Source organism: Tenrec ecaudatus, chromosome 12, assembly GCF_050624435.1.
Source record: "Tenrec ecaudatus isolate mTenEca1 chromosome 12, mTenEca1.hap1, whole genome shotgun sequence".
NCBI lineage: Eukaryota > Metazoa > Chordata > Mammalia > Afrosoricida > Tenrecidae > Tenrec > Tenrec ecaudatus.
The window spans coordinates 140,268,354-140,296,098 of record NC_134541.1 but is presented as its reverse complement, the minus strand read 5'-3'; the positions used below and the strand labels follow the sequence as shown (position 1 = coordinate 140,296,098).

Here is a 27,745-nt window from a genome sequence, read left to right as displayed (position 1 = left end):
ACACCTGGTCCTTGGGCCCAGCTGTGGGCAGACAAGAGACTCCATCCAACCCACTCTTCCCCATCAAGTGGATGTCTGTTCATAGCAAGCAACCCTGCAGGACAGGGTAGAACTGTCCCTGTGGGTTTCCAAAACAGTTGCTAACTCTGCAGGAGTAGAAAGCCTCCTCTTGCTCCTAAGGAGTACCTGGTGGTTTTGAACCACTGATCTTGCGGTTAGCAATACAATGTGTAACCACTATGCCACCAGAGCTCCAAATATGTTCTAGTATGATGCAAATACAAGCACTTGAGGCTGACCGGGACCCCTGGTGGGCCAGTGGATTATCCATTGAGCTGCTAACAATAAGGCCAGTGGTTCAAGCCCACCAACAGCCCTGCAAGAGAAAGATGAGGCTTTCTCCCCCATAAAGATGTACTGCCTTGGAAACACACTCCCCGGCAGTGATGGAGTTTGAAGCTGACCTGGCTTGTTCAAACGCAACTGGAGGCTGCCCTTTGGTGGGGGTCCCTGCGCAGGGTGGTGGGCAGTGTCCTCTCCAGCTTCCTTTGCCATGGGTGCCCTGCAGCCGCCCGAGCAGGCTCACCTGACAGGTGAGCTCTGTGGAAACCAGGTGGTTGCCGAGGGACTGAAGGCTGGAAGGGTGCCCGGTGCTCGGTCCCCGGGGTGCGCACACCACTGGGGGCGCCGCCCTCACTCACGGTCGGCTGTGCTCTCAGGCCCAGAGGAACAGGCAGGAGTGCAGGCGTATCCAGCTCCCTGGGCGGCTGATGTCATCTGGGCGGAGCGTGACGCAGCTGCTCTGCCGTCGCCCAGCTCCACCCTAAGAACGGTGAGAGCGAGTCCACTCCAGCCAGCCACATGCCCTCCCCTGCCCGGGGCAGCCCGGCCACACGGGAGCTGGCCGCCACCGAGCCCAAGGACCAGCAGCTCATGGTGAGTGCCCGTTTCTGACCCAAGGACCCTCAGCCCACGTCCCCCTCCCCTGTCTCGCTGAGACCAAGAACTCTTGCTTCTCTGCAACCCACCACCCTGCCTCTGGTTGGATCCCAGGAGTTGGGGAGGCTGGAGTGCAAATGAGGGCTTGAAGAAAGGCCTGGTGATCTACTTCAGGAAAGTCCGCCCCTGACCCTGACCCTGACCCCAATGGAGGATGGCCTCACTCTGGCACGAGAGAGGGGGGCTTGCTTTCAGTGGTTTCAGGCCTCCTATGCAGTTGAGGAGTTTAGGGGCCTGCCAGGCCCATGTGCTGGGGAGCTCAGTCCCAGAGACCCTGTGGCAGTTGGGGGAACCAAGGCCAGGGACTTGCTCCACTGCCCGCAGGCAGGCTAGAGACCAAGCTCAGTCAGGACCAGTTGGAGGGTTGTCAGCTCCTGCGGGCTCAGGGAGATATGGGGGTAGAGGGCCAGAAGCCCCCTGAGAATGGGGGAGCACGTCGGCCAGAGCAGGGCAGCTGTGTGGCCTCAGGCCAGTGACAGCGCCTCTCTGTGCCTGTGTAGCCAGGGAAGGGTCCGTCCCCTCCAGAAGCTCAGGGAGACTGGGAGGGGAGCTTGGCTGGGAAGGGGGCCTCCCCTTAGGACAGAACTACAGCAGCATCCCACCCACAGGTAGCCCTTCGGATCCGCCCTCTCAGTGACGCAGAGCTGGAGGAAGGGGCCACCCTCATTGCGCACAAAGTGGGGGACCAGGTGAGGCGTGGCGGACAGGGGATGGGAGGGGACATCCCAGTTGGCACCACTGAGGCCTAACCAACCCTTGCCTTTCACTTTCCTGACGAGCTCTGGCCCTCTCCCTCCCTCCCCCCCTGCCCCATGTCCAGTACTGAGCACTGCAGGGGCCGGACAGTGGCAGGGGGAGGAGGCCACTGAGCTCATGCCCTGTGGGGCAGGTGGGGGGTCACTGTGAGATGGTGAACAGAAAGAGGGGGTCAAGGGCCATGGGAGAAACTGGGCAGAAGAAGGGGACACAGAATCGCCCTGGTGCCACAGGGAGTTACCTACTGGCCCTTAACCACAAGGCCAGCAGCTGGGACCCACCAGCCTCTTCACAGGAGGAAGAGGCGGCTTGCCTGTTCCCGTAAAGAGCTACAGTCTCAGGCACACACAGGGGCGGGTCTACCCTGACCTGTGGGTGGCTGAGAGTTGGCAGCCATCAAGTGTGTTTGAGTTTTGGGGGAGACCAGGCCGAGCTGGACTTGCAGGGGGAGGATTGGCCCTGCTGCCTACAGGTGCGGAGGCTTGGGCTCGGCACCCAAAGCCAATGGAGCAGTTGCCAGCCAGGCAGACTGACAGGTCTGCAGCCAAGGATGTGGCTTCGAGGGGCGAGCGGAGCCCTAGTCTTGCATTCTGACCCCAGACAGCACTCCTTGCAACAAATGGTTTTATTTGTTTTGTGACTTTTCTGACCATGGAGGCTCTAGACCACGTCCACAGTTCCCTGCGACAGCCTTCCTCCCAGGGACAGCTCAGCACACCCGCCTTCCGGAGCTTCCCGTCCCGTAAACCTATGGGGCCCATCAGGACCCCATATCAACCCCCAACCAATCTGCCCTCCGGCCGTCTCGGACTCACAGAGACCCTGTAGACCTGAGCAGGACTGGCCCCTGTAGGGTTCCGAGGCTGTGACTCTACGGGAGCAACTCTGCCTCATCTCTGTCCTGCAGAGCTGCTGGTGGGTTTGAACTTGGTGACCCACGGTGTCACCAGGGCCTCCCTGGCTCCCCTATGCGGCTGTTAGATGTCGCTGATCAGCTCTAACCTCTAAACAACCGGGTCCTGCTAGTGCTGTCCTCACGATTGTTCTTAGGGCCGAACCCATTGTTGCAGCCCTGTGTCCGTCCATCTCACGGAGGGCCTTCCTCTTGTTGCCTGTCCTCCTGACATGTCCAAAGTATGTGCATTTAGGTGGACAGCCCCATTTCACAGAAAGCACCCACAGGGTGCTGACCAAAGCCTCTGCACTCACTCGCTGCAACGGAGTCATGTGGACTCCCTGCAGCCCCTTAGGACAGGGTGAGGTTGCCCGTGAGAGCCCATGGGGCCCTGACTCTGTGGGAGAGAAGAGTTCCGTCTGTCTCCCAGAGCCTCTGCGATGGTGAGCAGGAAAACCTGGATTTGAACCCAGGTCGAGGGCTCCAGAGCCCGACTTGGCAGCCTCAGGCTGGCTCCCCTAGAGGGAAGCTGGTGCCCCTATAGCCAGGCCTGGCAAGCCCACATGGGGGCCCCGTGGGAGGGGCCTGCCCCATCTCTGCACCCCTGATCCTCTCTGTCTTAGGAAGGCAAGAAGCATTCACTGACGTCGTGGAAAAGGTGCTGGCCGAAAGCCAGCCTGGCCCAGAGGCCTGGTCCCAGCTCTGCCCCTGACTCCCCCAGGCCTGCTCTCCCAGGACCTCATTTCCAAAGCTAGGAGCCGCTGGAAGGGTGGGTCTGCAGGTGTGTGTGTGTGTGTGTGTGTGTGTGTGTCTGCAGGGCTCTCAGCCTTCTCAGTGGCTCACCCCCAAGACCCTGTGACCCCCTGCCAGGGAAGGAGGGCCAAGGTGTGCCCGACTCCCCATCACCCCTCACAGCCCTGCCCCGATCCCCTTGCTGCCCCTGGGAAGGGCAGGAACTAGGAGAGGCCCTGGGCGGGGGCTGGGGGGAGTGAGGGGCACTGCTGAGGGCCCGGGGAGATGAAAGGCAGGCTGGGGAGCACACGCGGGGGGTTGTGGGGGGAAGGCTGATGTTTTTATTGCTTTATTTTTGTGTGATGATAGTGGCTAAGACAAAGAAGATGTGGCTGCAGGAATGGACTCCAGCGTGGGAGAACTGTGAGGGATGCAGGGCCAGGCAGTGTTTGGTTCTGTGGCCCATCAGGTCGATGTGGCCGGAAACCCCCCGCCGGCACCTCATGGCAAAGTGGTGTGTTAAACCCACATAGAGCTCTTTGCCAAGTGGCCGATCTCGCACTCGGCATCGGGGACTTTGACTGTGCCCGTGGTGTTTCGGGACATTGCCCCTGTCCAGCTCTCAACCCTCCACCCGGGCTCCGAAGCCACTAGCTACCCCCTCTCCCTGCCCTAGCCCTGGGGTGCCAGCTTGGTCTCTGTGCCTACTGGATGGGTGTGGTCAAGCTGTGCCCATGGGTGGCGTGCACCAGGACGATACCTTTTTTTTTTAATTAATAAATCATTTCATGGGGGCTCTTGGCTCTTGTAACCATCCATCCATCTATTGTATCAGACACATATGTTGCCATCATCATTCCTTTCCGCTTGAGCCCTTTGTTGTATCAGCTCCTCTTTTCCCTTCCCTCGCCCCCCTCTGATAAATGATAAATGACTGTGCTTGTCATATCTTGCACTGTCCACTGTCCCCTCACCCATGTTCCTGATGGCCGTCCCCCGGGGTAAAGGTTTCATGTTATTTACACATGAGGGAATCAAGGTTCTAATTGTCATCTTGAAACCTGGCACAGTAGCCACGTGGTGGGACGTGGTGGGACGTGGTGGGTATGTAGTGGGACATGGTTGGACGTGATGGGACATGGTGGGTACGTAGTGGGACATGGTTGGATGTGATGGGACGTGGTGGGTACGTAGTGGGACATGGTTGGACGTGATGGGACGTGGTGGGTACGTAGTGGGACATGGTTGGACGTGATGGGACGTGGTGGGTACGTAGTGGGACATGGTTGGACGTGGTGGGACGTGGTGGGTACGTAGTGGGACATGGTTGGACATGGTGGGACTTGGTGGGACGTGGTGGGTACGTAGTGGGACATGGTTGGATGTGGTTGGACGTGGTGGGACGTGGTGGGTATGTAGTGGGACATGGTTGGATGTGGTGGGACGTAGTGGGTACGTAGTGGGACATGGTTGGACGTGGTGGGTACGTAGTGGGACATGGTTGGACGTGGTGGGACGTGGTGGGTCGTGGTGGGTACGTAGTGGGACATGGTTGGACGTGGTGGGACTTGGTGGGACGTGGTGGGACGTGGTGGGCTGCTGACCACAAGATCAGAGTTAAATCCTCCAGCGGCTCCCTGGGAGAAAGATGAGGCTTGCCTCCTGTGAAGCATTGCAGTGTCGGAAGCTCCTCGGGGCAGTTCTGCCCCGTTCTGTCGGGTGGGTGAGCTAGTTGACTTGATGGCAGTGAGTTTGAGGGTTTTTTAAACGTTGGAACCAAGCTTTGAAACTAGATCTTTCTAGCTTCAAAACTCCTCATTTTGGCTTATTTTTAAAAAATTTAACTCTCCTTTCCACTAATCTAGGGAACCCTAGTTGCCCAGTGGTTACGTGCTGACTGCAAGGTCGGCCGTTGGAAAGCCACCGGGCAGTTCCACCTGTCCTGTAGGGCGCCATGAGTCTGGATGGGCGGGACGACAGGGAGTTTGTTATGGACGCCTGCATCAGTCCGCTTTACAGAGCGCTCTGGTTGATAGCAAGGCTATCCACGTCCCTGGTCAGTGGTCAGAGGGAATCCACGGGAGGTTTAATCCACGTGGGGACCCTGAAAATGGATTTTTGGATTCCACTGTCACCCATAACCTTCTGCAAACTGGGTGCTCAAAGTGTAAGCTCTGATTTCCAGAAGCCCCCTTGCCTGGCTCCATCCATGAGAGCGGGGCCAGGAAGCTGCCAGAAAAGGGCCTTCCTTATCTCCCACCGTTGATGAGCGGCTAGAAGGGGGAGCCCAGGAGACCCACAAACCCGGGCTGCCTCCCGTTCAGTTCCGGCTCTGGGTCCTGTGCCGGAGTGGACTGCGGGGCCCCAGGATGGACGGTCCTCTGTTCCGCTCTTTATGCATGGATGCTTACTCTCCCTGCCCCCTCTGCTGCTGGCTCAGTCCCCACCCCCTGCCTAGTGAGGTGCCAGGCAACCACAGGGGGCGGGGCTCGGGCTTACGTCATCCCCCCACCAGAGGCCTTGGGAAGTCAAGGAGCCCTGCCGTAGCTGCTCCCAAGCCCGCAGCATCCACGTGTGCCTGATCATTGTTGGGGGCCAGGTGACGGCTCCAACACGGCTACTGGAGCCTGTGTGAGGACCAGGCCAGGGGCTTTCAGTCCCAACTGTGGAGGGCCGGCAAGTTGGGGACAGAACCCACCACACCCCTGCTTGAACTCCTAGGTTCCCTCGTATGGGGAAGGGTTGGTGTGGAGGGACCCTCGCTGACCCTGGTCTTCCCCCTCCAAGATGGTGGTGCTCATGGACCCCGGTGAGGACCCCGAGGACACACTGCGCACCCACCGCTCCCGCGAGAAGACCTTCATATTCGACACGGTTTTTGACCAGCACGCTTCCCAGGTGCCTCTTCCGCCGGCTGCCCTGACCCCACTGTCCCCAGGCCAGCCAGGAGCATCTTCACAGAACCCTACAGCTCCCCTTGGGCAGGCCTGGTGGCTGGCCAGCTTGTCCACATCCCACAGAGGGTGCAGAAGATGCCAGCCTAAGCACAGGTGTACACAGCATCTCAGCTCCTCACTCACTCACTCATTCATTCATGCATTCACTACTGCACTCATTCCCTCACTCATTCACTCACTCATGCATGGATTCACAAATTCATTCATGGGCACACATCCATTCTCTCAAGCACTCCTTCATCCATGCATTCACACACATGCATTCTTTCATGCATTCCTTCACCCATTTATTTATGCACACATTCACTCATTCATTCATTCAATTATGCACTCATTGACACATTCATTTCTTATGCAGTCAGCCACACACTCATTCATTAGTGCACTCGTTCCTTGAGCATCGGGGCACGTGCCCCAGCAGGGGAGGCAGATGATGGGCAGGCAGAGGAGGAAACTGTGGGGACCATGGGCTGGCTGCAGTCATACAACCTCCAGGCACAGGCAGCATGGGGAGGGACCCTGCACTCCGGATCCACTGGAAGGACTCAGGCCTTGTAATGGGAGTGATCCCTCGTCCCTGGCGTAATCATTCAGCTCTGCCGCGCAGAGCCATGCTGGGCCACGGGGAGGCTCCGAAGTTGACGGCAGCAGGACTGGCCTCCACATGTGGCTTGACCTTCCGCCCAGCATGGTGGCCCAGGAATACTGTGTGTCTCCACAATCCTGTCTGTGTCCCCAGCGCCAGGATACATACAGGTGGCACGGTCATGTCCTGTCCCCTCAGCTGGCCCTGGCGCAGGCTGGGCCGTCTACCTGATGGCCTGTCCCTCTGTCTGTCCGTCCTTAGGAAGATGTGTACTGTGCCACCACCCAGCACCTGGTGGAAGGTATCCTCTCCGGATACAATGCGACAGTGTTTGCCTACGGCCCCTCAGGTACACACACTGCAGGACCCAGTGGGCGGCAGGAGGTGTGCCCCAACACTCCCTGCAGTGTGACTCCACATCCCTCTCCTCCTCGGAGGGGGGGGGTTGCAGGGGAAGCAGCTTGGTGAGAATGGTGGACCCCCACTGTCACACAGCTGGTGGGCAGTACTCGGAGCCCAACTGGTCTGCTCCAGCACCGGGGGGCTCCAGGCATACAATTTGCCATTCTAACTAAGTGTACCAATCAACAGCTCACTCCCACTTCCTGTCCCCACTCTCCCAGCCCCTGGTCTCTACGCCCCTCTGCTTCTCGCGACTGCATGGCAACAGGACCAAGCAGTGCTTGTCCTTCGTGGCTGGGCTCAGTCACTCAGCTCTGGGTCTCCAAGCATCATCCTGGCAGCATGTGCCAGGACTTCTTCCCTGCCTTTTGGGCTGTGCATCTATAGGGATGGACCATGTGGCGATTCTCCATCACATTAGGTGGTGTCTGCCTTTGGGTGACTGTGGGCAGTGTTGCTGTGGCCATTGGTGTAGAGCATCCTGGGTACACACCCAGGGTTGGGATAGCTAGGCCACCTGGTGGTCCTAGGTTTGAGCTTCTGAGCTGTGGTGTCTGGGCCGGGCCCCCCTGCCTCCTCCACAGGTGCAGGGAAGACCTACACCATGCTGGGTCTGGACGCAGAGCCCGGCATCTACCTGCGGACACTCGCCGACCTCTTTCAGGCCATGGAGGAGACCAGCGACAACATGGACTACAGTGTGTCCATGTCTTACCTTGAGGTAAACCTGCCCCCTGCCTCCACTTGCTTGTCTACAAAATGGGTGCACCAAGCTCAACGAAGCCGGGCATGCACTGCCCCCACGGGTCAGCGGGTCGTGGTAAGCCTCCACTCACAGGAAATCAGGTTTTTCCGAGGCGCGAGGTCCCAGCAGCATGTATGTCCCTGTATGTATTTAGTGGACTCAGTGCTCCGACACCCCTCCCCCCACCCCAGATCTACAACGAAGTGATCCGAGACCTCCTGAACCCATCCTCGGGGTTTCTGGAGCTGAGGGAGGACTCTCGTGGCAGCATCCAGATCGCTGGCATCACTGAGGTCTCCACCTCCAATGCCCAGGAGGTGAGCACCCTGGGGCCACGGAGCAAGGGGATGGGATTCCGTCCCGGCAGTTGCAGACACAGAGAGTAGAGGCTGACACAGCTTGGACTCAGATCTGGCTCTAAGCAGCTGGGCCTGAGCTTATGGAAGAGCAGCTGTCTTCGTGTCTACCCTCCTGGCCTGTGCTCATGGCAGGCATCACCAATAGCTCAGGCACCCTTCCTATCTTGTTCCCTTGTCTACACTCATGTATCTGACTCTCAGCCTGTGCTCATGGCAGGCATCACTAACGGATCATGTATTCTTTCAACCCTCACTCCCTCATATCTGCACCCATGTGTCTGTTTCCTAACCTGTGCTATGACTAAGGTGACCAGATTTTAACATTAGTAAAGCAGGACACCATTGATAAAACTCATATCCTAGTGAAATAGCCACATGGCAGCTGAAAACCATATACCCTAGCTTGTGCATTCTTTAAAAAAACTGGGACTTTTTTTAAAACGCTGCGGGATGCAGGAAAAATTGTTAAAAATCGGGACTGTCTTGCCAAAAGCGGGACATCTGGTCACTTTAGCTATGACACATTACCAATAGACCAGGCACCCTTTCACCCCTCACTCCCTTATGCCTCCTAGCCTGTGCTCACAGCAGGCATCACTAACAGATCACACACAGAGTCATCTCTGTGTCCTTTCCAATCAGAGTTGGTTTAAAGCCCGAAATCCCTTTGCGGCTCCAGGTGTTACCCTTCCAACCCTTGCTCCCGTCTCAAGGACAAGTTGTGGAAACGTGTCCAGCCTCAGTCTTTCCTGTCTGCCCCCGTCTATCTGTGTGAGCCAGGCGCTGTCCTACCCTCAAGGTGGGCTTGGAAAGTAGACCTCGGAAGACCCCGGTGGCCCCTGATAGGCTCTGGAATCTGTACAGACTCCACCGCAGCCTGGGCACCTGTGTGTTCCACTGATGCCTCCCTTGCCCACATGCCCTCAGCCCAGTCTCTCATGGTTCTGGGGGCAGGACACAGCCTCTGGTTTATCCTGCATGATGAGGGCGGGACCCATCTTCCCTTGCATAGGGGGCAGTCCAGCATGAGTTGGCACACAGGTTTTCAGCAGCATGAGCTGATGCCAGTGGGAGCTCAGCTGGTGCATAGGGCTGGTACTCAGGGGCATGAGTACACAAAGTGGGCGCTTGGAACCACAATGTGAGGCACAGTAGGCATTTGGTGGCACAACCAAAACTGGTGCACAGTAGGTGCTCAACTGGTGCATAGTAGGTGTCCAGCTGCGTGATGAATAGCAGGCAACTTGGTGGCATGAATTGGGGCACAGAAGACACTCAAGGGCATGACACGCACAGTAGGTGCTAGTTGATGCATAGTAGGTGAGCAGCAGCGTGAGCTGGTGCATAGTAGACAACTTGACACAGTAGGCAAATGGGGAACAGTAGGCACTCAGTGACCCAAGCTGGCACACAGTAGGTGCTCAGCAGAGGCCCTCTGGCTAGACTGCTGCAGCAGCTCGCCCCCAATGCAGGAATTGATGGGTGGCTCAGGGCTCTGCTTGACCAAGGATCCCGGGTGATGCTTGCCATGGAGGAGAGGTCCCTGGGTCGGGAAGCTGCTTCCTGCTCCGTGAGAACTCAGGGCGTGGTGAACTCTGAGGGCCACAATCCAGAAGGGGGCTCAGATCTGCCCTCCTCCCCCAGCCCCTGCTCCTGGGGGGCGGGGCAAGCAACCCCAGGTGCCCTGACCACTCTCCTGCCTCTGCCTGCAGATTATGCAGTTGCTCACCAAGGGCAACCGGCAGCGCACCCAGGAGCCCACAGCTACCAACCGGACCTCTTCCCGCTCCCACGCCGTGGTGCAGGTCACCGTGCGCCAGTGCAGTCGCGGCTCGGAGCTCGCAGAGGCGGTGCGAGTCGGGCGCCTCTTCATGGTGGACCTAGCGGGCTCAGAGCGAGCGTCCCAGGTGCCTGAACTCCCCCACCCGCCCACCGGCCGTGGCCTCCTACTCAGAGCAGGGCCTGGGGCTGGCAAAGGCTGTCCGGCTGTGACTCTCCCCACAGTGCCACAGAAGGAAGGTCTGGTGGCCACAGCCAGGAAACCTTAGGGAGCAGCTCTGGGAGGTGGGAACCGCTGGACGGCAACTGATTTTTCATTTTGCTTTGTTTTGTTTTAGGGCAGTTTTAGGGTGACAGGAGCCCCAGTGGTGTAGTGGTTACACAGTGGACTGTGATCCACATGGTCGACAGTTTGAAACCAACAGCAGCTCCTTGGGAGAAAGACTGAGATTTCTACTCCCGTAAAGTTAGTCTCAGAAACTCACAGGTGTCACTATGAGTCCGCACTGACTCAATGGCAGTGATGTTTGTTAGTTTGTTTGTTTTAAAGGATTTCAGAGAAAGCAAGCTGAAAGCTCAGAGTCCCTGTTGTGTGCTCAGTCAAAAAATCCCTCGAGCCAAGTCCATTGTCATCCTGAAGGACCCTGCTCCCAAGGGCTTCTGGGACTGTGAATCTTGACAGGAGCAAACAGCCTCACCTTCCTCCCAGGGAGCAGCTGGTACATTTGAACCTCCGACCTTGTCATTAGCAGCCCAACTCTCACCCACCAGGACCTCTCCCTGTCAGGGGGTTGACATTCCTAGTGCATTTTAAGCCCATCTCTTTCCTCTTGCATCTTGCTACCAGTGGCCAGGAAACCCACACGGTCTTGAAAAGATCGTGCTTAGAAATCTCATCAGCCAGATACCCAAGTTCATCACAAGTTCTGCCCTCCACCATGCACTGGAGCACGATCCAGACACATTCTTTTCAGTGCATTGAAAGCAGTGCGCTCCCTCTCCCATCTAATTGCATGTTCGTCATGGAAAAACCTCACCCAAACCACACTTAACGCCCATGCCTCCAGTAGCATCCTTATTCTTTCTCCATAGCTCTCCCAAAGCCTCCTCTGAATTTCCCTCCTCCCAAGCCTTTGTCAGAATGGCCTTTGCCATCCAAAATCCGCCCAACAATCTCGTTGTGTCTCAGGCAGTCTTCTACCACGAGACACCGTAAGACTCTTCTAGCCTCGGCCCATGACTCTGTTCCAAAGCTGTTTCCACATTTCCGTTATCTGTTAGAGCGACACCCCACTCCTGGTACCAAATCCTGCCTTTGTCCTCCAGGGCTGCTGTCACAGAAAGACCACGAGTGGTGGGCGGCTTAGCAAATGGAAACTTGTTTTCCGGGAGTCCACATTCAGGGTGCCAGCTCTAGCCAGAGGTCATGGTCTCGTCTGAGCTTCTGTCCTCAGAGATCTTCATGTGACCTTGCTTCTCTCTTCCCCATCTGCTTTGTTTGACCCCTTGTTGAAACTTTTAGACCTCAAATGAGACTGACTCTCGACACACCCGACACAAACTGGCCCCATGAACACAACAGACACCCCAGGCACAAAGGGATCACAGCATGAATCTGGGGCAATGGAAAGAGATAGCTCAGTCTGCGACAGTTAGCCTGACCATGGCATGCAGAGCCACGGCCCCAAGGACCAGATGGATGTGGGTGGCTGTCCGTGCCTCCGTCTCCCCTCCTGTGGAATGGGATCGAGTGGGGTGGCAGGTGGTGAATGGCCAGGTGGACGTCTCAGGCTCACGCTGGCCTTTCCCTGCTCAGACCCAGAACCAGGGCAAACGAATGAAAGAGGGGGCACACATCAACCGCTCCCTGCTGGCGCTGGGCAACTGCATCAACGCGCTCAGCGAGAAGAGCGGCAGCCGGGCCCAGTACGTGAACTTCAGGGACAGCAAACTCACGCGCCTGCTGAAGGTGAGGGCGGGCTGAAGCAGCATCCAGGAAGCCGGCTCCAGTTACTACCTGGCTCCTCTCCTTATCTTGGGTTCAGTCTGTGCTTGCACACCCCCAGTGACTGGGAGCTCACTGCTTTCCTGAGGCTGCCTATCCATCACACTTTTGCTTATGCCGAGCCCCTCCAGGCCACAGAAAGGTGGGCATCTCCATGAGACCACAGATGAACCGGTCAGCCACTGGTCCTGAGTCCCGCCTCCTGGCCTGAGTCTGTCCTCATTGGGATGGACGCTCTCTGAGTCAGGGGCCACTCTCTCCCTTGGTTGCTGGCCTGACTGCTGTTGGCATGGTCTGGCTGGGCTGGTCCAGATAGGCCGGGTGGCCCGTGGGGAGGGTGGTGCCTCTGGCAGGTGTGGGGAGAAGGTGCATGGCGCTCAGTGCACCCCACGCCCCTCTATGCGCAGGACGCCCTGGGAGGGAACAGCCGCACTGTGATGATTGCGCACATCAGCCCGGCCAGCACGCACTTTGAGGAGTCCCGGACCACGCTCCTCTACGCCTACAGAGCCAAGAACATCAAGACCCGGGTGAGCCCCTCACACTGCCAGGCCGGGGGCGGGGCTGCAGCTGTGTGCCAAGTCTGGGCTGGGCGACCCCCTGTGCAGCTCAGGGTGGTCGCCTGTGAAATGGGGAGGGTTAAAAGGGCAGTCAAACGCTCCTCTCTGTGGGTCTCTCCCCTCTGTCTGTCTGTCTCTCTCTCCATTCTCTCCCAGTCCTAGAGTTCAGAGGGCGGTGGGAAGGTGGCAGCAGGGCCAGGCTCCCTGGGAGACCGTGGAGAACACTCATATTTGACCCCTGGTACCCTCCGATGGCCAAGAAGCGTCTCACAACCCTTGAAATGGATTTGATCATTTGTGATAAAATCCATTCTCGGTTGTATGAACTCACTCACTCCCTCAAACACATTGCCTTTAAAAGACTTTTTAAAAAAGAGAAGACTTCCTTCACCGGCTGACCCCACTGGGTCTGACCATGGCTCCGCCCCGCCCCCCAGGTGAAGCGGAACCTGCTGAGTGTCTCCTACCACATTGCCCAGTACACGGACGTCATCTCCGACCTGCGCAGGGAGATCGAGCACCTCAAGTCAAAGGTTGAGAAGCAGGAGAAGGAGAAGAGGAGCGAGCCTGACCCCCGGGACGCCCCAGGTACCTACTGCCTCACCTGTGAGCCCCGTGCTCCCGCCACCTGCCACCCTCACCTGCCCGAGGGCTGGTGCGTGGCCCACTGCACACCTGCCCTCGACGGCCCCTAAGTACTGTTTCCACTCACCTGGGCCGAGAGCTTTGTGACTGGTTTCCCCCTTACCTTCTCCCTTCCTGCCTTGCCACCTTTTTTCCTTACCCGTACACTTTTTGACTTTTCTCTCCTCATATCAATTCCACTTATGTCTTAGAGCATACCATGTGGCCTCACTGCTAAACTCCCAAATCAACCACTGAGTTCAAAAGGCACCCCTAGAAATGCCTGGAGGGAAACCAAGTGAGATATAGGTGATATATATGATATATACGGTCAGTTATGGAGTATTTTATAATACCTACCTCAGAGGCTTCAAAAAGTTTATGGGAAAGTGGAATTAAAAATCAGGGAATTATCCCATCAACTTTTTGATACCCACAATGTATTATGTATAATATCATGTTATATACATACAAACATATTTTTAAATACATTAAGTAACAAAACTAGTTGCTGTCGTGTTGATTACAATGCATGGCAACTCCTGTGGGTCAGAGTAGAATCCAGCTCCATCCATCACCTACCCACCCATGCATCCATGCATTCATCCACCCACCCACCCACTCATTCCTTTATCATCCATCCTTAAATTTATCCACTTATCCACTTCTACCTCTATCCACTTAAACTTCCATCCCCATCTACCGACTCCTCTCCCCACCCACATATCCATCCATTTACCCATCCACTCATCCATTTATATATCCAATTTGTCAGTCACTCATTTACCAGTCATTCACCCATCATCCATCCTTCTACCCAAGCATACTTCATTCCCACCTACCCATCCCTCCAACCACCCGTGAATCGTCTGTTAATGTATCCATCCATCCATCCATCTAACTTTCCATCCATACATACATCCATCTTTCCATCCTCCCACCCATCCGTTCTTTCATTGTATGTGCACCGTCCACCTCTCTACTTCCCATCCATCCATCCATCCACCTACCTACTTTTCCTTCCTTCTACCTATCTATTCCTTCATTGGACAGCCATCTACCATATCTTTAATTCCATCCATCCATCCACCAGTCCATCCATATTTATATCCCCATTCACTCATTTATCCATTATCCACCTAGCCAACCACCCAGGTAGCATCCATTCACCCATCTATTCATCCATCCATCCATCTACCCATATACCTACCTATCCATCCATCCGCCATTCACTATCCATCCATCTACCCATCCACCACCCACCATCCATCCATCCATCTACCTATCTATCCATCCACCTATCTATCCATCCATCCACCACCCACCATCCATCCATCCATCCATCCATCCATCTACCTATCCATCCATCCACCACCCACTATCCATCCATCTACCCATCTACCATCCACCATCTATCCACCTATCTATCCATTCATCCACCTATCCATCCATCTACCATCCATCCACTTATCCATCCATCCCTCCGTCCACCATCCCTCTGTCCACCTGTCCATCCAGCTCATGTTTAGTGAGGTGCTCATGGCAGGGCAAGCAGAGAGTCTGGCGCTGATGCTCTAGTGCAGTTGGCTCTCATCCCTCTGCAGTTACGGCCCCCACCCACGAGGCCGAGGAGGAGAGCCGCCTGCAGATGAACAAGATCCGGGCGCAGCTCATCGGGGCCTTCAAGGAGCAGATGGAGATGCGGCGCAGCCTGGTGGAGCTTGAGAACTCCAACGTGGAGCTGCACGCCGACACCTCCCGACACCTGCTGACCATCGCAGAGTGAGTGTGCCGCTGCCCTTGAGGGGCTCTGCGCCCTGCTGCCCCCTCCTGCCTGTAGCTGCCTGGGGCCTCCAGCCAGGGCCTCCTGTCTGCCAGCTAGTTGGTGCTGACGCGGAACTGCTAGGGGCACAGCCTCTCCTGGGGAAACCGAGGCTCTGAGGGGGACTTCCCTGTAGGGGTGCCCAGGGGCAGTGGGGCAGCTGGCTGCAAGTACCCGCCCATCACCACCTGTGTCCTGCCACAGGTGTCTGCTGCTTAGCAGCAGGCCTCGGCATGCACTATGCTCAGGTCTGTTCTCCGTGTGGAAGAGATGCCACTGGGGACATGCCCTGCTCTGCCATGCCCAAACCCAGGGGTGGTAGGGCATGAGGGGCTGGTGTCCAGCCTCTGACCCACTTTTGGGGCTGCAGCTGGGAGCGGGAGAAGACGTCCCACACACACAGGGAGCGGCCAGAGCCGGACGGGCCAGAGGAGCGTCCGGAGGCAGACGCGGAGGGGGACGAGGGTGAGCCTGCAGAGCCGCATGAGGTGGCGCTGGCCCGAGAGGAGATCAGCATGCTGCTGGCCGAGCAGCGGAGGACAGCCGCCCTCAAGGTAGGGGCACCGGCATGGGCACAGTGCACCTGAGTGTGACACCATGCTGCACCCCTCCTGGTCTGAGTGCCCAGTACCCCCCTCGACCCCTGCGTCAGCCACGCAGAGTGAGGCTCTTCAGGGGAGCCAGCATGTCGCCCTGGAGTGGACCGGCCGGGGCTGCTGTCAGGGCAGCCCTGGGGCTTCAGGGCCAGAGTCCAGGGCAGGGGCCATAAGGACAAAGGGCCAGCGGCCGTGGGAGGGTGTGCGAGTGGCCTTGTAGTGTCCACTGAATTCTTGGCTGGGAAGGACTACCAGCCTCGGTGCTCTGGGACGGCCAGGCCTCGGCAGGTGCTGGAGCAGCGGTTCTCAACCTGGGGGTCCCAACCCCTTTGAGGGTGGAACAACCCTTTCACTGGAGTCGCCCGATTCATCACAGTAGCAAGATGACAGTGATGAAGTAGCAATGCTAGGGTTGGGGGTCACCACCACAGGAGGAGCTGTGCAAAAGGGTCGCAGTGTGAGGGAGGTTGAGAACCACTGCTCTAGGGAAACTGACAGCCTCCTCTTTCTCCCAAGGAGCAGCTGGTGGTTTTGAACTGCTGACCTTGGGATTGGCAGCCCAACTCAAAACCCACTACGCCACCGGAAGCTCCTGGGACCCTTAAAATGGGGGATGCATTTGTCATTGACCAGTGACACTTACAGGCAAGGGGGGTGGGTAGACCTGCAAAGCCCACTCTGACACTGCTCTGCGAGGGAGCCTGCTGTGGGCAAGCCCCTTCGTCACATCGCCAGTGAAGGAAAGAAAATGCAGGTCTTCCATGACCAGCTCAAAGCCAGGCCCCAGGGGACACAAAGTGACCAGTCCCACTTCTCTGAGCTCAGCTCCAATGGGGTAAGATGCCCCATTCCCCCGCGGCTATGATTCCAGACTGGGGCAGGGGCGGTCACCCCAGGTCAGGGAGAAGCCCACTGTGGAGTGTCACCCAGAAGGACCAGAGGAAGGAGGGTCTTGTTAGGACAGCCGAGTCAGCGCCCCACCCCCAACCCAAAGCAGGACCTTGCCCGTCCCAGACTCTCCTTGGCTGTGCTCCTGGGGGGCCCCCTGGCTGGTGTGGGCGGCCAACAGCTCTCCGCGTGGTGGAGTGTTGGGGCCCACCCACGCAGAAGTGCCCTGGTGAGAAGGCCTAGCAACCTGCTTCTGTAAAGTCTCAGGCGTGGGAGCCCCCGGGGTGCAGTTCTCGTCAGGTCGTAGGGCACCCGTGGGACGGAGCTTGCAGGTTGCCAGAGCTCTCGGGGCGTGTCTGACCATCCCCTGGTGGGTGCTGTGCCGTCCCTGCCTCTCGGCCCTTCCGGGAGGATGTGCACTGGATGCTGGTGCCTGGCAGCTACTGTTCCCGCCCTGCCCGAAGCCTCGGCGCAGCCAGGAGAGGGGCTGGCCGCATCACGGTGTTGAGGGACCGACAAGCTAACACCCCTCCTGGCGTATGACCCCGCCCGACAGTCTCTCGTTTCCTCCTCCTTCCAGCTCGTTGGCTGGGTTTGGGTGGCAGCCGCCCTAGTGGGGAGACAAGTGGCCTCTCACGGCAGTTTTCACTCTGACTCCCTCGGTGATAGGCATTGGGTATCTATTCATGGGCCTGTTGGTTGTCTTAGGAGCCCCAGAAGGTTGGTGGTTCAAACCCATCAACAACTAACTCTGCTGTAGGGAGCGGAGGCTGTCTGCTCCCGCACAGACTGGCAGCCGACGGAAGCCGTTCTCTGGCTGCAGGGGCGCCACCAGTCAGAGTCGACTGAACGGCACTGGTTTAATTTGGGGGTTTTTAAATGCATTTTTTATTGTGAATCTGGTAGGGAGTTTACATTCCAAACGACCCCTCTGCATTCAGCAATTCAACCGCCCGCCCTGTGTCTGTTCCGCCCCTCCCCTGGTCTCCCTTCTCCCTCTTGTGGGCCGCCAGCCCCCTTGGGGTCCGGGCCTCAACTCCCGCCCTCCCTCTCGAACCTCCAAATTGATCTCTTCCCTTCGGTGCTCGGGCTCTGCCTTGGCGTGTACCCTCTCGCAGCGGTCTCATACGACGTTTGAGACGTCCCTTTTGTGACGCGTGATGCTCCCCAGGTCCCGCCACGTGACATGCTCCGTGGCTCGTCCTTGGTTTTTGGACTTGGCTGCTGACTGGGATGAATACGTGTCTCAGATGAGTCCACACTTCCATCCCGCCTGGCAGGACTGTGCATTTGCTGCCACAGTCAGTTTTCAGGGATTATTTTCCTGCGTGGACTCCTGATGTCGTCACCCCTCACCCCACCTCCCCGCTGGGCCCCCCTCCTGCCAAGACCCTTACCCGACTCGCTGACTCTACAGATAGGTTCATCCGGCCTGTTCTCATACACTACCCCCCAAAAGCCGTCACTGCAGGAGGGTGACCCCCAATGACGTAACACTTCTCAGATGCCCCTAACAGGTGCAATCCAAAGCCAAACCAGACAAGACAATCCCAAATACGTAAGCTTCTGGAACCCAGAGCAGGTCCAGCAAGCATCCTTGGGCAGATCTGCTGACAAGAGTGGACTGTCCAAGTCAGGCTCCTGCCTTTGACCTTTTTCTGCTGAACTCCCCAGTGCACCCCGTCTGGGGACACTTTCCTCCCGCTCCGGAGAGAGTGGGCTCCCAACACCCCTGTTTTCTAAGGATACGTAACACCCCGTGCGAGGGTTTCCATTGCTCTTATCCACTCATATCATCTATCCTTCTACCGCGATGACCCAGTCTATCTATCGTGATGATCTCTTCTTCCACGGCGCGTTCAGGCTGATCCCACCACCGTGCTATCGGAATGGTGCCCCGGGGAATGTGGGAGCACGGTGCGTCTGTGGGCGCTACTGTCCCCTGCTTCTTTCTGCAGGGCCTCTCCCCAGCAGAGGGCTCTCCGGTCCCAGCGGTTGAAGGTGGCAGGCCAAGGTGAAGGAGGAGGTGGGGTGTTCCAGTTTGGCCAGCTTTTGGGGAGACACGTCCTCTGCCCGCTCCCTCTCAGTCTGTCTCCTCGTCAGGCGGGGCTGGAGCAGCGGCTGGCCAATGCCAAGAAGAAGGCGTCGCAGATGGAGAAGCTGCTGCCCCGGCAGGCGGTCAGCGAGGAGCAGCGGGAGGTGCTGCGGCTGCTGTGCCGGGCGCACGAGCTGGAAGTGGAGAACACGGGGCTGCAGGCCAGCAGCCTGTACCGCAGAAACCTGCTGTGCCAGAAGGACTTCGTCATCCAGCGCTACCACCAGCACCGCCTGCTCTGTGAGGGTCTCATCCAGGCCCAGCGGCAGCTCATCCAGGGTGAGCCGGCAGGGCTGCCCTCACACAGCTCTCAGCGGGTACTGTGGCACGGGACTGTCCTGTTCCGGACACCACACCCTGCGCTGTCCCCGCGGTGGTCGTACCCTGCTCCACGGAGTGGCCGGGAGCTTGAACTGCTGACCATGGAGTTAGCAGCCCCACGTGTAACCCACGACGCCACCAGGGCTCCCTATACTAAACCCACTTCTAAGCAAGCAGCCGCTCGCGCCGTCTGAGGGAGCACTGGGGCACTTGGTTAGAGGGTCCCACTGTGAACCCAGGGGCCGCGGTTCAAACCCACCAGCCACTCTGAGGGAGAAAGAGGACGCTGCCTGCTTCCAGAAAGCTAGCTGGGGGCCATTCCACCCTGTCCGGCTGGATCGCTGTGAGTCAGAAAGGCTCAGAGACAAGTACAGGTGCAGACCGCAGAACCAGAAAATAAACCCAGACGAGCCCTTGTTGGCCACCAGCGAGTCGATTCTGACCCACAGTGACCCCCTCTGACCACAGTGACCCTCTCTGCCCCACAGTGCCCCCATGACCACAGGGGCCCCACTGCCCCACAGGGTCGCTATGAGTTGGAATCAACTCACTGGCAGTGTTGTCTTTCGGTTCTGTTGGGCACACACCGGGGTCTCGTTCCAGCCTTGGGCATGTGTCTGTCTGCCCTGAGACGCGGTTGGCAGCATGGACACCACAGGAGGTGGAGACGCGGAAAACCACAGGGAGGTGATCCTGAGAGTGTTTGCAGACCTGGGCTACTTGCTTTCGAAACAAAACCATGCTCCCTGCCACCGAGTCGGTGCCGACTCACAGCGGCCCTGCAGGACAGGCTGGCGCTGCCCGTGGGTTCCTGTTTTTATGAGCATTTCATCCACATGTGAGACAATAAGTCAATAATTCAATCCCATCGCAAGAGTGGAACATTTGTCACCACGTTCAATTCTGGAACATTTCCTTCTTCTCGGACTCATTGTTATTCATGTAGTCATAGAGATACGTGTGTCTAATTGTGGCAGACATGTACCCAGCAGCACATTCTCCAAGTCCGACGACATCTACTTGTATGGTTCGTTGCAATGAGTGATCCTCTCTGTTGTACAGCCACGACCGAGCTCCTTAACAAATCATTCCACCACGTTGACATGGACTCTGTGCCCCTCCATGTGCGGCCACCGCCGGGCCAGTGTGGTTCCTCTCCTTTATTGTTTTTTTGGATAGAACACCCACTTCCCTGGTTCAGTTGCTTTTGAGATGAATCATATGCATATCATCACAATCTGTTCTGGGGCTCCCCCACCCCCTGACACTAACTCGTTACAGGAGCAGGCAGCCTCGCCTCTCTCCCGCAGAGCAGCTGGTGGTTTCGACTGCTGACCTTGCGGTGGGCAGTCCAGCATCACCATGCCGCCACCCTGGCGTCCAGTCTTTTCCACACGTCCCAGAGTGGCTGCGTGGCCTGGGCTGCTGGCGGAGGTGGTTCAGCCCTGGGTTCTTCTGACCTCTGTCCCCCTCCCACAGATGGCGGGCTCCGGGTGCCCGATGCCCTGGACAAGCAGTACCGCCTGTACTCCCAGGAGCTGGGCGAGGGCACGCTCAACCGCCTGCTATTGCTGCACTCGCTGATGGCCAACGCCCTGCCCGTGAGTCCCGGGGGGGTGGGGTGGGGGGAGGGTCTGGGGGCGCACCCTGAGACTGTCTTGATGTAGATGCTGCCCCTGGGGAGGGGTGAACGTCCACGTGGGGGCAACAGCTTGGGGACCCCAGGGTCCTTGGCATGCAGGTGGCTCCTCAGGGGCACGTGTGCTCTGTATTCTGTGTCTCTAGAAGCTCATAGCCCACCGTGCTCCAAACCAGAAACCCAAACCCACTGCCAGTGAGTCCAGCCTGTCCTACACTGACCCGACAGGACAGTGGAGCTGCCCCTCTGGGACCCAAGGCGGCTCGTCTTTACAGGAGGAGCCTGGTCTTTCTCCCTCCGGGGCAGTGCTCCCTGTCCTGTAGGGTCACTATGGGTCTGGATGCTGGGGTGGGGAGAGCTTCTGGGGGCACGCTGTAGGGTGACCAGGCTGGAGCAGGACTGGGGCTCGGACCTGCCCCCTACCTCCTCCTCGCACCCTCTGCAGGAGCCTGCACTTGTCTGTCCAGATGATCCAGCGGAAGTGGGCAGGGAGTAAGGCTTTCCATTCACCAGCCCCTGCCCGCCACAACCCCGCTTTGTGTCCTGGCACCAGAGGCCACCCCCCCCCCCCCGCCCCCAGTCACAGGGCTCGTCCCACCTCTGCTCTGGGCTTCGTGATCTCTCTGTCCTGCCGCCTGGGCCTCGGAGCTACCAGGGCATCTTGGGTGTGGTGGGGGCAGGTGGCACTGCTCTGAGCGTTTGTCCGGGCACAGGCTGCCCCTGGTTGGCTGTTCTGAGGGCGGGGGTGACCTCCTAAGTCTGCGTGTCCTTTGGCTGCAGGCTGACCCAAGCTGGTAGGTCCAGCCCTGGCCTGGAGGGTGCTGCAGCAGCCATGTTCGCCACGAGGCCTGGTTGGAGGAATACTGGCCTGCGAGCCTCCTGCCAGGCCTCCTGGTGGCCCCCGCTGTCAAGGTCTTGGTTACACGTCCAGGGTCCCCAGAGTTATGGCGGGGGCAGGGGAGCCTCTGGAAGCAAGTTAAGGAGCTGACAAGCCAGCTGCCCCTCAGAGGGTGGTGGCAGGGTACCAAGGGCCTACTTGAGCCCCCCCCCCCCCACTCCTGATGCCCTGTCTGAGGACACAACTGGCCTTTCTTCCCAGGATGGCTCCGTGCTGAACACGTCGCCCCAGCCCCCACCAGAGGAGCCCGGCCGGGAGCAGCCGTCCACCGCTGACAGGAAGGACCTCCCATGGGGCGCCCAGTTTGAGCTGCCTCCCATGCGGCTGGAGACGGACAGGTGAGGGGCCACCTCCTTGGCCTGATGGGACATGGTGAGGGGACCAGAAGCCACAGGCCCCAGGGGCCCCCGGATAGGTTCCCCCAACCTTTGTTTCCACATCTGTAAAATGGGTCCTCTCAGGGCTGTTTTATTTACTTATTAGTCTTAAATCATTTGATGGGGGGGCTCTTATAACATTCCACACATCGATTATATCCAGCATATTTGTACATAGGTTGCCATCATCATTTCCAAAATATTTTCTACTTGAGCCCTTGGTATCAGCCCCTCTTTTTTCCCCCTCCCTCGTGAATCCTTGGTCAATTACATATTATTTTGTATCTTACACTGTCTGTGGGTTTTCTTCACCCACCTTTCTGTTGTCTGTCCCCTGGGGGGAGGGGCTATACATCCAACCTTGTGATGGGCTTCCCCTTCCCGACCCTCCCTCTACCCTCATGATATCGCTACTCCTTCTACTCCCCCTGAGGGGCTTGTCTGTCCTGAAGTCCATGCGTTGAGAGCTCCTATCTGTACCAATGTGTGTTCTCCGGTCTAGCTGGATTTTAGGTAGAACTGGGTCATGGTAGTGGACGGGCTGGGGGACAGGGAAGCATTCAGGAACTAGAGGAATGACGTGTGATTCATCGGTGCTCTACTGCACCTTGGCTGAATCGTCCCTTCCTCATAACCCTTCTGCAGGGGAATGTCCAATTGTCTACAGATGGGCTTTGGGTCTCCTCTCCAGCCCCTCTTTTGCAGCCATATAGGACTGGTCAGTTTGTCCTTTCTGCCATTTGTCGTCCTTGTCAGTGGTCATCGGGTCACAGACAAGAGTCTGAGTCCAGATTGACCCAACCATAGACCAGGGCCCAGGCCTCTCACTCACTCATTCACTCACGCTGACCAGGCACCGCTGGTCTTTGGCCTGGTCTGTCCCTGGGGCACAGTGCGTGATGCACTGAGCGGCTTGCCTCAGCGTCAGCAGTTAGGAACCACAGTGCCTCCCGAGGAGACAAGGCTTTCTATTCCCGTAAAGACTGACAGCCCAGGGACCACACAGGGCCACTCTGGGGTGTCCTATGGGATCGCCTCGGGTTGGCATCAACTCGACAGCAGTGGAGTTTTTGGAATTGAGATGTGAGGGCACCAGGGCCAGCCACAGCCCTCACCTGCTGACCCCTGTGTTCCACCCCAGCGACGGCCACAAGTCCTCAAAAGCCACGCCCTCCAAGAAGCTGGGGAGGCAAGACTCCCTCCTCCCACCCACGTCCGTCCGCATCCTGCTGACTCCTCCGGTACATGAGGTGGGTGCACACACCCCTAATTGGGCCCTGGGCTCGGCAGTCTGCTGTGTCCCCGTGGGAGCGGCCCAGGGTCAGGGAGTGGGGGAAAGACCATGGGCAAGCAGCTTCCAGAAGGAGGACCCTCCTCCTGCAGCCCTGAGGATGGGGGCAGGTCCAGGGTCGACCCACAGTGTTGCCGGGAGGGGGGGTGGGCGGTCGGGGATGTCTGCTGAGTGACTTGCTATTCCCAAATGACCACTCCGCATGGGTCAGCAGCGAGCAAGCTGACCGGGCTTCGTTGGTGGACTTGCTAACCTGGGGGAACAGCGCCCTTGGGTCTCAGGACATGTTGGGCATGGTAGGGGCAGGTGAGACTGCACTGCAGATGAGGGAGGGTGTAGGTACCAGCCCATGGCCGGGGGGGGGGGGGCTTTGCTGAGCTTCAGTTTGCTTATCTGTGGCTTGGGGGCGATCAGGCCTCTTGGTGTCCTGTGAGGGCAAATGGCCGATGCACGTGGCAGCCCCAAGAAGGACAGAGTCCAGTCCACCTGAGGTGCCTTGGGGCTTCGAAACAGCAGCCCCCCCACCCTGGAGACCCTGTGGAGCCCAGCTCTACTCTGGCCCCCGGGGTCACCATGGGCCGGCACGGACGGCTTTGCTTTGGGTATGGGGAAGCATAGGAGTTGGTATGTCCACTGCCTGGGCCTGCAGCTCATCTGGAAGGAGCTTCAGACCTGGGTCCTGGATGTCTCCCAGGGCACCCCTGATGCTAAGCTCCTGTCCAGGCGCTTGGCCTGACAAAGTATCTGAGGTTGTTCTCTGGGAAGCTCACTGCCAGGGTGCGAACAGCCAGGGCTGAGTGAGCTCCCACCCCTGCCCCCCGAACCCCCCGCGCCCCTACAGAAGCCCAGCTCACTGAGCGTCCGAGACCTGGTCTCCAAGCTGTGCTCGCCAGCCGGCCCATCCCTGAGTGGCCCCCGGGTGGCAGTGGAGGCGGCCAGCCCAGCCCTGAGCCCCCAGGCCCTGAAGGAGATGGCGGTGGACACCAAGAGCATCGCCCTCATCGCCGCCACCCGGAGATCCAAGGCCCAGGATCGTGAGGGCACCTGCAGCCGCTCCCCACGCCACCTCCCGGAGGAGGGGACCCCAGACTGCAGGGACCCTAAGCCTAGTGTCACTCCAGAGCCTGGCCCCGCTGGAGACCGGCTGAGACCCCACGCCAGCCCCTGCAGGGACCGCTCCGTGGAGAGGAAGGCAAGGAAGAAGCGGTCGCCCTCCTTCCCTGGGGTGCAGCCGGTGAGCAGTCAACATGGGGCCCAGCGTGGGAGGGTAGCGGGTGGCAGGCAGGGCAGGGCAGGCAGGGCAGCACATATGGACAGGGAGCTCGGAGCCCCTGCAGGAAGCGCACGTGCTCAGCGCTCCCTGAGAGGCTGAAGATCCGAACACACCCAGGGGGACTCAGGAGAAAGGCCTGGAGATCCCCTTAAATGACCTCCAAAGACCCAGTGGCCCCCAGCCCTGCTCTGATCATGCGGGGCCGCCACGGGGTGGAGTGCACTCACAATCCATACATCCATCCACTGAGTCAAGCACATTTGTACATTTGTTGCCATCATCATTCTAAAAACATTTGCTTTCTACTTGAGCCCTTGGTATCAGCTCCTCATTTTCCCCCTCCCTCCCTCCCCCACCATCCCTCCCTCATGAACCCTTGATAATTTATAAATTATTATTTTTTCATGTCTTATACTGTCTGATGTCTCCCTTTACCACATCTCTGTAGTTCATCCCCCAGGGAGGGGATTATATGTAGATCTTTGTGATCAGTTCCCCCTTTCTATCCCACCTTTTCCTTACCCTCCCGGTATGGCTACTCTCATGATTGGTCCTGAGGGGTTTATCTGTCCTGGATTCCCTGTGTTTCCAGCTCTTATCTGTACTCATGTACATCCTCTGGTCTAGCAGGAGTTGAAAGCCTCGTCTTTCTCCCAAGGGTCGACTGGTGGTTTCAAACTGCTGACCTTGAAGTTACTAGCACATCTCCTAACCACCTCAGTGCCAAGGTTGCCAGCCTGTGTCTTGTGACCTGTGACAGGGGCACAGTCGCTCACACCCTCGATTAAGTCCATGCCCACGCAGAGTGACCCACAGGACAGAGGGGAGCTGCCCCTGACTCCCGAGACTTTAACTCTTCCCAGGGCAGCTTTGGCGTGTTGTTGGGTGTTATCTGGCACATTACATCTTGGGTCCGCACCGTTCACAAATGCATGGTGGTCTGTTCTCCAATGGGGCCAGTGAGTCGGAAGGGGCTGAACAGCAGTGGTACGGTGGACCCCCACCGCTCTTAGGGAAAGACGAGGCAGTCAGACAGCCTTAAAGCCGGGGGCTGGGGGACAGTGGGGAGTGGGGAGTTCTGCTCTCCCTACCAGGTCCTGAGAATCAACACCAACCCCCTGGCCGGTGACAACAAACCCTTCCCTGTGTCACACGGTCGGCTGATGGAAGGTTCCAAAGGCACATGCTGCGTTTGCTGCCCGAGGGTGAGTTAGAGACATGGGGGGTGGGGTGGGGAAGAGCCAATACCAAGGGCTCAATAGAAAGTAAATGTCTAGAAAAGAATGAGGGCAACTTGTGAGCCAACATGCCCGGTTCAACAGATGTATGGATTGTGGTAAGAGTTGTACGAGCGCCCCATAAAGTGATTTTTTAAAAAGAGAGAGACGGGGTCTGAGAGCGAGGTGGTGAATGGGGCCAGCCAGCACGATTAGGGTTTCTTTCCCAGGCCAGGCAACCCCCTCTGGAAGCATCCAGGGAACAAGTATAAGCGGGGGAGAGGGGCCTGCCAGGGCCGCCTGGTGGCAGTGCAGAACTGTCCTATTGGTTTCTGTGGGGGTGCATCTTTTGGGGAATCCCACCCCTGCCCCACACAGAGGGACCCTGTGTAGGGATCCTGAGGCTGTCAATCACTCATGGGTGCAGACGGCCTCGTCTTTCTTCCTTGGAGCACCTGGGGGGTTTGAAATGCTTCCCAACACCCAGCCTGCATGCCCCCAGCCTCCTTTGATGGGAACCGAGAGCACAACCTTTTCCCTCCCATAGCGCCCCTGCAGGCTTGAACCCCCAGCCTGGTGGGTCTCAGCCCAGCGGCCAGCCCACTGCGCCACGGGCTTCCCTCAACCCCCAAGCCCCCTGCCACCCAGTCGACTCACAGCAACCCCCTAGGTCGGGGTGGCACTGACCCTGTGGGCTACCCTGGCTCCCAGTCTGTGGGTTTGAATGGCTGATCTTGATGTCAGCCTGTAGCTTAGCCCCCCCCCGCACCCCCCCCCCCATAGCAGTCACCTGTGATCACGCCCACAGGGCCAGAGCGTTTACTTTCAGATCACTCCCAGGGACAGAGTCTGTGGGTGACGGGGGTCTGGGGGTCTCAGTGTGCACTGTCTGCCAAGGGGAAGAGGCAGAGCCACAGGCAGTGGGGCTGGGTGGTCCCCACGCATCTCCGCTCCTCTCCCCCTGGCCCTTGGACTCAATAAGCCAGAGAAAGGAAGCCAGTGGTCCCCTGCCTGCTCCTGCCCGTGTATGTGCAGGGGGCCCAGGTCTCCCTTCTGCCTGGCTGCCCAGCTCCCCAATCCCCAGCTGGCACACGGGTGTTTACTGAGTCCAGAGTGAAGCTGGACAGCTGACCTGCTCGGCAGAGCAAGGGCAGCCAGGTCTGAGGGCCAGTGGAGATGAGAGGCCCCTCCCCGGAGGGCACAGGATGGCAGTGAAGGTGGCACCCCAATGCCCCAGTGTGGCTGGAGGTTTGAATCTCGGGTGTGCACTCCCTCGAGGGGAAGTCCTCTCCCTGCTGGCTCCCAGCTCAGCAGGAGGACCCCTGTGCCCTCCCAGCATCTGGGGGCCCACGGGCCCTAGAGGATCTTCATGGGTCCTGGCAGCCATCTTCCCCTGGGTCTAGGAGATCCCCAGCCCAGGGATCCTGGGTCCAAAGGACATGCTCTCTGCTCACAGGTCTTCCTTGGTGATGGTGGTCCCTGCTCCTCTCTGCTGGTAAAATTCCCTTCTGCGTCTGCAGGGAGGTTGACTCAGGGTAGCTCGCACACTGCTTCATGAACATAGCTGCCCCTCTCAGAGCGAGCGCAGAGGTCAGGCTCACTGCACACAGGATGGTGACATCAGAGCAGGGCGGGGCGGGGCGGGGGGTTACAGGATGCTGACACACGTGGTCCAGCAGCCAAGTGGACACATACCTCTGGGGACACCGGCAGGAAGGGCATTCACACCCCGGGCTCGCAGGGCACCATTGGGGTGATGGCCCGTTTGGCCCCTGTGGGTTTGAACCAGGGCAGGACTCAAGCTCACCCCAGTGACCTCGATGTCCCCACCCCCTGTGCCCATGGTCTCTTCCTGCAGGGGACAGAGCGGCCCCAGCCTGCCCCCGTGGAGCACCAGGCTGAGAACCAGCTGCCCGCTACGCTCCTCCT

General features: G+C 58.4%; 1 protein-coding gene across 1 annotated transcript; it reads left to right on the top strand.

Annotated features, from left to right (window-relative positions):
• The first annotated feature begins 840 nt into the window (after positions 1-840).
• LOC142423004 (kinesin-like protein KIF19) lies at positions 841-27,176 on the top strand. Its single transcript, XM_075528197.1, has 18 exons — positions 841-936; positions 1,608-1,688; positions 6,170-6,280; positions 7,187-7,274; positions 7,912-8,048; positions 8,264-8,389; positions 10,144-10,338; positions 12,027-12,179; positions 12,623-12,745; positions 13,213-13,363; positions 15,004-15,181; positions 15,592-15,775; positions 18,809-19,079; positions 20,601-20,722; positions 21,860-21,996; positions 23,177-23,285; positions 24,168-24,560; positions 27,123-27,176. The coding sequence occupies exons 1-18, from the start codon at positions 862-864 to the stop codon at positions 27,174-27,176; spliced, it is 2,688 nt and encodes an 895-aa protein (XP_075384312.1). The 5' UTR covers positions 841-861.
• The last annotated feature ends 569 nt before the right edge of the window (positions 27,177-27,745 follow it).